The sequence below is a fragment of the Lolium rigidum genome, chromosome 7 (assembly GCF_022539505.1).
Source record: "Lolium rigidum isolate FL_2022 chromosome 7, APGP_CSIRO_Lrig_0.1, whole genome shotgun sequence".
In the NCBI taxonomy this organism is placed as follows: Eukaryota; Viridiplantae; Streptophyta; class Magnoliopsida; order Poales; family Poaceae; genus Lolium; species Lolium rigidum.
The window spans coordinates 282757040-282768102 of record NC_061514.1 but is presented as its reverse complement, the minus strand read 5'-3'; the positions used below and the strand labels follow the sequence as shown (position 1 = coordinate 282768102).

The 11063-nt window shown below is 45.8% G+C and overlaps 1 protein-coding gene across 1 annotated transcript; it reads right to left on the bottom strand.

The window, feature by feature from the left end:
* Positions 1 to 5825: 5825 nt before the first annotated feature.
* Positions 5826 to 7751, bottom strand: LOC124670660 (peroxidase 2-like). Its single transcript, XM_047207133.1, has 3 exons — positions 7476 to 7751; positions 7283 to 7361; positions 5826 to 6499 (listed from the first exon to the last, which is right to left on the bottom strand). The coding sequence occupies exons 1-3, from the start codon at positions 7749 to 7751 to the stop codon at positions 5826 to 5828; spliced, it is 1029 nt and encodes a 342-aa protein (XP_047063089.1).
* Between the last annotated feature and the right edge of the window lie 3312 nt (positions 7752 to 11063).

Below are 11063 nucleotides of genomic sequence, written 5' to 3'. Positions count from 1 at the left end.
CCCAGATCTTGGCTTCGCGATGGCGGCGGCTCTGGAAGGTTTCTCGTACCGTGGCTTTTCCGTATCGATGTTTTAGGTCAGGGACCTTTATATAGGCGAAGAGGCGGAGTCGGAGGGCTGACGAGGCGACGACACAACAGGGGGGAGCGGCCCCCCCTCTGGCCGCGCCGGCCTACCATCTGGTGGGCCTGTGGCCCCCCTCTGGCGGCTCTCGGGTGTTCTGGAAGCTTCATGCAATCCTAAGATGCTGGGCGTTGATTTCGTCCGATTCCGAGAATATTTCCTTACTAGGATTTCTGAAACCAAAAACAGCGTAAAACGAAGAATCGGCCCTTCGGCATCTCGTCAATAGGTTAGTTCCGGAAAACGCATAAATATGACATAAAGTATGCATAAAACATGTAGATATCATCAATAATGTGGCATGGAACATAAGAAATTATCGATACGTCGGAGACGTATCATACATTACGCACCATACTTAATCCAATTGTCTGTTGTTTGCAACTTAATACTGGAAGGGGTGCGGATGCTAACCCGAAGGTGGACTTTTTAGGCATAGATGCATGCTGGATAGCGGTCTATGTACTTTGTCGTAATGCCCTGATTAAATCTCATATTAGTCATCATGATATGTATGTGCATTGTTATGCCCTCTCTATTTGTCAATTGCCCAACTGTAATTTGTTCACCCAACATGCTATTTCTTATCGAAGAGACACCACTAGTGAACTGTGGACCCCGGTCCATTCTTTTACATCTGAAATACAATCTACTCCAAACTCTGTTCTTTGTTGTTCTTCGCAAACAAACATCATTCTCCACACCATACGTTTAATCCTTTGTTTACAGCAAGCCGGTGAGATTGACAACCTCACTGTTAAGTTGGGACAAAGTATTTTGATTGTGTTGTGCAAGTTCCACGTTGGCGCCGGAATCCCTGGTGTTGCGCCGCACTACACTCCTCCGCCAACAACCTTCACGTGGCCTTCATCTCCTACTGGTTCGATAACCTTGGTTTCTTACTGAGGGAAAACTTGCTGCTGTACGCATCACACCTTCCTCTTGGGGTTCCCAACAGACGTGTGTCTCACGCGCCATCAACGGCCAACAGGACGTCTACGACAACTAGGAGCTTCTTCTAACGTCAAGCGTTGCCTGTGGAATAGATAGTCCACTACTACTTCGCTTCCGCTACGTATTTGTGTAATGATCATTAGATCAAGTGTTGTAATGAGACTGGATCATGTGATCCTTTTTATGTAATGACTACTATGATATTGTAATGAATGATGACTCTATGATATTCAACTATTATGTCTCGCAAAAACAATATTCCTGGGATTGCGATGTATGGCATAATAGGCATCTGGACTTAAAAATCCGGGTGTTGACAATATTCTTGTTTAATGTTTGAATTTTTGAAATTCAAACACAACATGTTACAATTCAATAATGCAACTTAGGTTGAGATGGTATGTGTTCCCATCTCTTCTCGAAAACCCTAATTGAGTTAATTGAGTTCTAAGTTTATCGCACTCTCGAAACCCTAACCCTATATGGTGTCGAGAGAGAAACTTGTCCCCCTTCGATGCAGTTTTTCTTTAAAAGCGCGAAATTTCCCCAGATTTTACGATGCAATGCACATCCCTTTCTAAATTCTACCCCTCGATCGTCTCTAAACCTGGGATATTACAGCCTTTCCCCCTTAAAGAAAACTTCGTCCCGAAGTTGTGGTTGTAATACCTGAACAGTTTTGGGTATGACTTCCTCAAATCTTCCTCTTTTTCCCAGGTGGCTTCTCTCTCGGGATGATGCTTCCATTGTATCTTGCAATACTTAATAGCTCTATTCCTGAGTTGTTTCCAGTTCTCCTCGAGAATCTTGGCTGGCTTCTCTATATAAGTCAGATCTGGTCGAAGATCTAACTCGTCATGGGATACTCGGCTCATCTCGGTGTCTTTAGACATTTTCTGAGTTGCGACACATAAAACACATTGTGTACCTAGCCTAATCTTCCCGGTAGATCCAATTCAAAGGCTACCCCTCGGTTCTGACTCAGTATCTTAAAAGGTCCGATGTATCTAGGGCTAAGCTTCCCCTTCACTCCGAATCTCTAGAGACCTTTCATCGGGCTTACTTTAAGATAAACCATGTCTCCAACATTTGGTTCCCATATCCTTCTCTTTTGGTCTGCATAACTCTTCTGTCGGCTTTGGGCTATCTTGAGTCTGTCCCTTATCACATCAATTATCTGTTGCTTCTCTTTCACATAATCTGGATCAAACTCCTTGCTTGAACCTGCCTCGTACCAACATATTGGTGATCTACACTTCCTTCCATACAGAGCTTCAAACGGTGCCATTTTGATACTGTTTTGATAGCTATTGTTGTAGGAAAACTCTGCTAGTGGTAAGTGTTCCTCTCATGATCCTACGAAGTCTAGGGCACAAGCCCTAAGCATATCTTCCAGATCTGGTTCGTCCTCTCCGTTTGTCCTCCTGTTTGAGGATGATAAGCTGTGTTGTAATCCAATTTGGATCCTAAAGCTTCATGAAGTTGCTTCCAGAAAGCTGATGTAAACACAGATCCTCGATCCGATACAATTTTCTTGGGAACTCCATGTTTACTCACAATCTCTTTGATGTAAAGATCTATAAGTTTCTCACCTTTGTCTTGTTGATTGACTGCTAAGAAGTGTGCGCTTTTCGTCAACCGGTCCACGATTACCCATATCATATCTTTCTTTTTATTTGTCATGGGTAGTCCGGTGATGAAATACATTCCTATCTCTTCCCATTTCCATTCTGGGATTGGTAGTGGTTGTAATGGTCCTGCTGAACTTTGATGTTCTGCCTTCACCCTTTGACAAGTATGGCATTCCGCCACCTATTGTGCAATTTCCCTCTTCATATTATTCCACCAGAATAACTCTTTTAGGTCCATGTACATCTTTATACTTCCTGCATGGATTGAATAAGGTGTGTTGTAGGTCTACTTATAGGTCTAGGCTGACCTTGAGAGAATGCATGTGTGTGTGGGATTGTGCTCTCCATGTTCCAGTTTGGGACATTATGTTCCAGCTTTACTTAAAAATACAACATATGCTACCTACCATTAAATGGTTGACATTCGCTTTGTCATCTCTTTGATAATGCTTGCGTCTATCGTGGATGAGGTTTTTCCGTTAAGTGTTAATATGGCATCGTGAAAGAGTGTAAGGTAGGAGGAGCGTATTGGTACATTACATGTGTGTTTTCAAGTCAAGCTGGAACGTGTTGTCAAAACAAATTCAAAAGAGAGGTCAAATTTGAACATGGAGAGCACACACACAGCTCAAATGGTTGGGCATTGGCTTAGCCATTTGCTCTGAAAGAGTGCATGGTGGGTGGAGAGAGACTACTAGGGGAACGTCACAAACACGGCCAAGTAACAAAATCCTCGATTATAGTAGCTCAATGAAGAATAATTGGAAGTACAATAGCAGTTCAGGAAAACATAGAATATACATCGGCAACTTAGGTAGGATCTTCTATGTATTATTACTATATATTACTGTGGGATTTAAAGTTGCTAAAGAAGGACGGCTGAGATTTGGTCTAGTGATAGCAGCCGTGGGGATTCAAGAAAGAGAGATTGACTATGAAATTGGAACAAGAATCCACGGCTCGGGCTTATCTTCTACTAGCTAGGAAACTGAAAAAGAAAAAAACAGAGATTCAGTCATGGCACGTACAGACGTACAGAGGCTCGATCACACTAAGCACGAAAATGTCAACATGATCCATCGATACTCACCTATTGACTGAATATCACTGATGCAAGTTTTTCACGACGCAAACAAGCAGCGAACCATCAATATTTTTCTGGGCGCAACCAAGGCTGACCCAATGTGTTAACATCGGAGGCACACTATGCGCAGTCAGATCAGCTGGTGCAAATTCTCAAGCCCACCGCACCATCACTACGGGAACAGTCAAGGGGCCGACGGCCGCCGGCCGTCGGCACAGCCTGCCTTGCTGTCGGCCCACACCTGTGTTGACGGCAGCCATCGGCACAACATGGTCTTGGCACAGCTAGGCTGGCTGTCGGCACACCTTTAGCCGTATGCACATACGGCAGCCCGACGGTGGGTCCGAGCCGTCGGCACAGTTGTTGCAGGCCCCACTTAATCGTTAGCCCAGGGAGGAGGCTGTGCCGACAGCATTGTCCGTTAGGCGAATATGTTGGCGCACACTTTTGAGCCGCTAGAGACCGAGCGGATCATCTCGACATAATTTTGGTGCTATCACGTAAGGTGAGTTAACTTTAATCTAAACATGTAAACTTGTACTAAATCCGGGTCAATTAAAAAAGAACGGAGGGAGTATCTAAAATTGTGCTTCGGCCCTGGTATGGCGCACGATGGCAGTACGCGCACGCTGTTTTCATGTTGAGGGCGTCGCTATTGCGATCTGCTTCCACCTCACTCCAGTTGCTTTCGGGGAAACCCTAGATCTGGGTATCTCAGATTGGACAATGGCGCCGCTCTCTCTCTCACACTCTCGCTCTCTCTCTCTCTCATGAGGGCATTGTTTCTAGGAGCAGTTATCGGATGGTGGAGCTAGGAGGTGGAGTGGTGTGCTTCTACCACGTCGACATTGGCGAGTCTCGAGTGGTGCGGCGGGGTCTCGATGGTGGATGCGGTGTGATGGATTCGCACTCGGGTGGAGGTGCTATGTGGAGCTATGGTGGCATTGATGGCAGGCCTGGCAGGGGCTATGGGAGCTCTACCTTGAAGATGGACCGGTGGTTTCATGGTGGTAACGGCTTCTAAAGCCAGGGCATGAGGCGCGCGTAGAGGGTCTGCTACACCGGGCATGTGCTCTTTTTTCGCCACAGGGTGACCTACTACTCTACTAATACCCCCGATATTTAGCTAGTGGGGCGTTGTTTCTACTTTTAGGGCATTAGGCCCCGGCTTCGGGTTTGCGATGTATGCCTTTGACATTTCTATGTTGAATAAAACCTAAATAAAATCTATATGAATCGATTGATGTAGAGGCAGGGGCTCCACCATTTTGAAGAAAAAAAGGTCCTACATGATATGAGATGCTACATTGAGGTTCCGCGAAACAGGGAGCTATATTCAGCAAATCTTCCATCCTCTCACATAGAACTCGGTACAAACGAAATTCACTCTGTTACATAGGATTCTTAAGCTGAAATCCATAATTGAATAAGAGAATGCGGTGACATGTACCCATAAATTTTTAGAGTTACCCAAAAGACGCCAGGTATGCCTGATCTTTCTCGAGAAGACGCCGCTTCTCTATAGTCAGAATACCGTAATGCACAATCCTTATATCTCCGGTTGCGGCCTTGAGAAGACGCTCAGTTAGCATCGACATACCCATGGGACAAGTTATTTGAGTCTCAGAACTGAATAGAAGTTTGTTACAATTAGGTTTAACCATGGGATAAGTAGGATCGCCAATGTATTTAACAATGTAGTGTTCTCCAACATGAGCCATGAAGTGTTTGTCACCGAACCAATGGTCGTTCATGTAATCATCGACGCTGAACTCGATATCGTCATCAAATATTGGTAGTGATGACAAAAATGTAGTTAATAAAAATTCCCTTTACACAAAAACAATAAAATTCTCATCAATTAATCAATAGAAGCATACATGTAACAGTTTCATTAAAGCCAAATGTAAAACAAGAATGAACGAAAACCTTAGTGGAAAGTATATAAAGAAAAAGAACTGTTTCCGACCGCCGAGAGACATGATGATCAGGCATGCATCCAACACTGTCTCGATTTCGTTGCATGAATGTCGCTAGTTGATAAGGCGACAGTTCTTTCTGATCTCCCCATTATCTTTGGTCTTCACCCCGATGCCGCCCATCTTCCTCATGGCTTGCTTGAACTTTGCCTCCCACACATAAGGCTTCAAGTTTTGTTTCACCAAATACTTTGTCTTGGACGACTCGAGCGCGGCGTCTGATGTAAACAACACTTCATGGTTGAGAACATTCTTGTAGTAACGGTTGTCCAGGGTGTTTGGGGTATAGATGTCCTGATCCACCGTAGAGCTACCGCTCTTGCACTTCCTTGTCACTGATTTGGCAAACCTAGAGCTCATGGCCATTGGGTCCGAGGCGTTGCGCGGGAGACGGTCACCAAAGGACGAGCAGTGGGAGATCCCAATAGTGTGCGCACCGGATAGGGTGACCATCTCATCGAGGCTGAGCCCCTTGGCTGCAAACATAGCCTCGAGCATCGCGACATTGGCGAAAGGAGGGGGCAGGTTGAAGAGGGTCTCGTTCGCAGAAGAAATACGTCCGTCGTAGCGGCCGGCTGGCATTTCAAAGTATACCTTCTTATTGCTGAGGAAGTAGGTGGCGTCACGCCCAGCATATGCGACAATATCCGCGCAAGAGACGACACCCTTGCACTTGGCCTCGAGCTTAGTCTTGATCTTGTCGATCACTTCAAACCCGCGAAGGCTTCCTATGTTAGGGGGTGAGTGCTCCGGTGTCCCCCCCCTTGGGCTCCCTGCTTCTGTAAAGTTGGAGCTGTTTTAGTTTTTTTTTTTTTTTGGATCTATGGAGTCGTTCCAGTTTTTGATAAAAAAACGTAGAGTTAGTTCCGTGAAACAGAAAAACATGGAGCGGCTGTTTATTTACGTCCTACTGCCACCGACAAGTGATCAAAACGTTACGTAAGTCTTATCTTTTTTCCCTTCCTCGCCCAAACTCTTCCCCGATTTGACTTCACTGCTGCGTGATTCACGCCTGCCGCCACTGGCCTCCGGCAAACGAATCAACGTACCTTTAGCCAGAGTCAAACTTGTCTGATTCATTTTTGCTGCCACGCAAATCGAGTTGTCGCTTGTTGAGGCGGCCACAATAAGCTTTTGACGGCGACAACAAGCGACAACTCGATTTGCGTGGCAGCAAAAACAAATCAGACAAGTTTAACTCTGGCTAAAGGTACGTTAATTCGTTTGCCGGAGGCCAGTGGCGGCAAGCGTGAATCACACTGCGGTGAAGTTAAATCGGGGGAGAGTCTGGGCGAGGAGAGGCAGAATGATAAGACTTACGTAACGTTTTGGTCATTTATCGGGGGCAATAGGACGTAAATAAACAGCCGCTCCATATTTTTCTGTTTCACGGAACCAACTCTATATTTTTGTGTCAAAAGTTGGAGCAACTCCACCGATCAAAAAAAGAAAAAACTGGAGCAGCTCCAACTTTTCAGAAGGATGGAGCTGAGGGGGGGACACCGGAGCACTCCCCATGTTAGGGAGGCCGAACTTCTCCGTTTGTTCACTCGACTGGGTCTTGTCAAGGAGAACCGATGCATCACAGCCCTGAAAAGAAGATATATAAACTCATTGTGTCAAATCGTAAACACCGGTGCTAGCTACATTTGGCTGATATATGGGTTTGTAAGAAGTGATAGATGGGTTTGAGTATTTATATACCTGAACAAAGCAGTCGTGGAAGAAGAGGCGGATGAGCCCGGCGCCGATGCCGCGGTTGCGTTTAATCTCCGTCTGCACAACGTCCCTCACGATCTTCTCAGCTCCTTTGCAAGTTTTGTAGTAGTAAGCGTAGTTGAGTGCCGGGGCAGAAGGAGGAGTGCTCTTTCTGGGCGCCGACAACGGGTAGGGATGCCCATAGCTCGCTTGGCATGTGTGGGCCACGCAACCAACCAATGCTAGAAGCAAAGCCAAGGTGGCAAGCTTGTGACTAGCCATGGTTCGTACGTTGCTCTGGAAGACTACTACTGAAGCTAGCTCGAGAGAGTGCCGGAGAGAAACGATCGAAGTTGGATGAAGATAACTCGGTGTGTTGCAGGTCTACTTATAGATCTAAGCTGACATTCAGAACATGCAACCACGGCTTGTGGTTCCTGAAAAAAATATCATTTGATGGTGGGTTTAGTTGTGTGTTCGAGTCAGCTGGAACATGGCGAGCACAATCTCACATACAGCTCATTCGAAGAAAGAAAAATCTTACACACTGAAATGGTTGAAATTGACTTTTACTCTTCGTGTGTGGTTCTTCTGGTTGCTGTTCTAATTCCTTTCAGTCGGATGAGAAAAATGTTTTTGCGCAAATATTATTTCAAAAGTTATGTGGAAAAAGGTCATACAAAAAACTAAGAGCGAACGGTAGGACACAATAATACATGGCATTTTCTTGAAACAAAACCGTAGCTGGATCTTAGAAAACGTTGGCGAGATAACTTGGTTGTGTAAATTAATTCATGCTCAGGCAGTATTACAATTAGCGCATTGTTGAAACGAAAACAACACTTGGCCTAGAGAAGAGGAAAACACATCACATTACCTGATGTTGCTGCATTCCTGTCGTTACTGGTCTTTCTCTCTACCCAGCAAGTACAAATATCCTGAATTAGTCTGACCTAAGTACCCACAACTAGCACCACGACGACTGCGGCCAACAACCCGGTTAAGACAGGATAATCATTCACCACCACTTTTACAGGCATTGTGTGTCCACTGTCAGCTCAAACAAATCGAACCAAATTCTGTGTCCAGCTAGCTTGTTAAATGAAGAGGAGTGTTTGGAGACCTATACGCATCAAACAGCCGTGTAGTGGGCCTTTTTTTTAGCTTCATCTAGTTTAATTTATTGAATGACATTGTCAGATTAGTAGTGGATGGATCAAGTCCCAGTTGTATGTTGATGTAAGAGCATCTCTAGCAGACCCCTCAAATCGCAACCTTTATTTGCATAAATCGTGATTTGAGGACCGAAAAATATATCCGCATACCAAATACGGTAAACGAAACTGTAAATTTAAAAAAAAAACACGAGAGATAGAACATGCATTTTCATCGACATTTGGTAGGTGCATACATAAAATAGTGCAGTGAATTTGCAGAAAGTGCGAGCTAAATCTAAGGAAATCGCCGCCACGGCGAACTACATAGAAAATTCGGCTGCGGGATGCTCACCGGAGCCTGCCGTGGCGGCAACGTGGACGGCGTTGCGGCAGCGGCTTCACTCGTTGTTGCTAACGAGATCGTAGTACACTTTGCCATGCTCCTTCGCCACCACGCGCCACTCCTCCGCCTTCTCGGCTTCGCGGTGGCTCATCTCCAACACGAGACCAAGGGTGGTGGGAGGTGGTGGTCGTCGATGAAGTCGCCATGCGCGAAGCCGGCCGCGTCCTTGAGCGTGGGGAGGATCCTGTCGAGTTCCGCGTCCTCGACGTAGTCGCTAGGAGTAAACGAGGATGCGTCCTCGGCCGCCATCTTCACCGTCTACAATGGTGCGCGAGCTCACCGTGGACGTGGAGGAGGCGGAGTAGATCGAGGGGGCAGCCCCGCGGCAGGAACAGCTCGAGTCCCGCGGGTAGAACTATTCTTGTCACAAAGTAAAGCTAATGCACCCGTAGACTTTGGGATGATTAGAATCTAAGGACGATGATATTCTTCCCTCACCTTTGCCTCACTTGGCATCACATGTGGATGAGTTCATTGAATGCATGGAGGTGCACTGGAGGGTCTCTACAGTGGAAGGAAAAGTTGTTTCCTCTGCCATGGCAGGTGATGTTACCACGGAAGATTTCGTTGTTTCCTCTGGCACGGCAGGAGATGTCCCTATTTTCTCTGTCGTGACAGGAGTTGCTACCTCGGCAAAATTCCTCCTGCTTTCTCTGCCGCGACAAGAACTGATTCTGACTGCATGGTTTCAATAAGGTGGTCGTGTCGCCATGTAATGAGATCTCACAGTGCAGCGAAGGGAGACGAACTATACTCATTCTATTGGTCGTGTCGAATCTCTTAGTAAACGAGCTAGAGTCTCCTATTGTTTTGAATCATTTTAGTCCATCTGCTACTCCGACTGTTGCGAATATGTGCCCTAATGTTTCAGATACTGTGGAGCTCCAACAGATGGATGTTACCACGGTTGGTTTCGTTGCTACCGAAGAAATGAACTTGGAAGGTTCTCAAACGATCATTGCATCCACTACGGTGGCATCAAGTGGATCGCCTACAACTGACAATACTGATTCTTTGAGCAAATTAAGGTATGAGTAAGGCCACAAGTAAGGAGCAAGAGCTTCTCTCTTATTTAAATATTTTGTTAAACTCACATATTCCCCAAGCTAATATAGATAACACAGTCTCGACCGATCATACAATCTCTCTTTCAACAGATACTAGAACTTCATGTAAGAGTGCTGGTACATGAGCGTATCTTGGTGGTCGGTATTCCATGGAGGATATTGTGGTGTTTGTGGGTATTCCAGAAGAAAAAAAACTAGCGTCGTAGGTCGCAACGCAGGGCGCATCACCTTATGTCTAGCATAGGCTAGTAGTTCTCGTGGTGTGCGGCTGTGGCCGCTGGCGTTTGACAAAGCATTCGAGGCATTTTCAAGGCGGTGGCCGGCGGCGGACGGGTGATGGAGATCGATCAAGCCGAGCTCCGCGCATAGTCTCACAGCGATCCCATCCATAATTCCTGGCCCATATGTCGTCGGTGTGCTATATTCCTCTGCTTGGGCCACCTGCTCGCATCCCCTTACATCCGCCACTGTCAATCATGTGCGCTCATGAGCATGATCCGACGGTTGACAGGTTCAAATCGCTGTGTGATGGTCTAGCTAGGTAAGTTTTACTATAAATAACTACAGTGGCAAGCACCTACTCCAGTACTCCTACATGTATTTTGGGGCTATCACTATCAGCACATAAAAGCCAAAGATTATCCCAACTTGAGAATTGAAGAACAAAGCGTGAAGAAGAAAGGCACTAGCAATACGCTCTAGATATCATCAAGAAACTATCTGCAAAGACCAGAATTACAGAACATTGTATCTTTCTGGACATTGCTTAATCTGACCAGGGGCTAGCTAGACATCCACATACTCACACATAAACTAGGTACAAATGACATTCAGTTGGTTCCGTAGAATTCTTAAGCTGAAATCCATAATTCAATATGTAATGCGGAGATGTGTACCCATAAATTTGTAGAGTTACCGACAACCACAAACCAAAGCTCTTAGAGTGAAAAACTAACTTGTGGGAGAT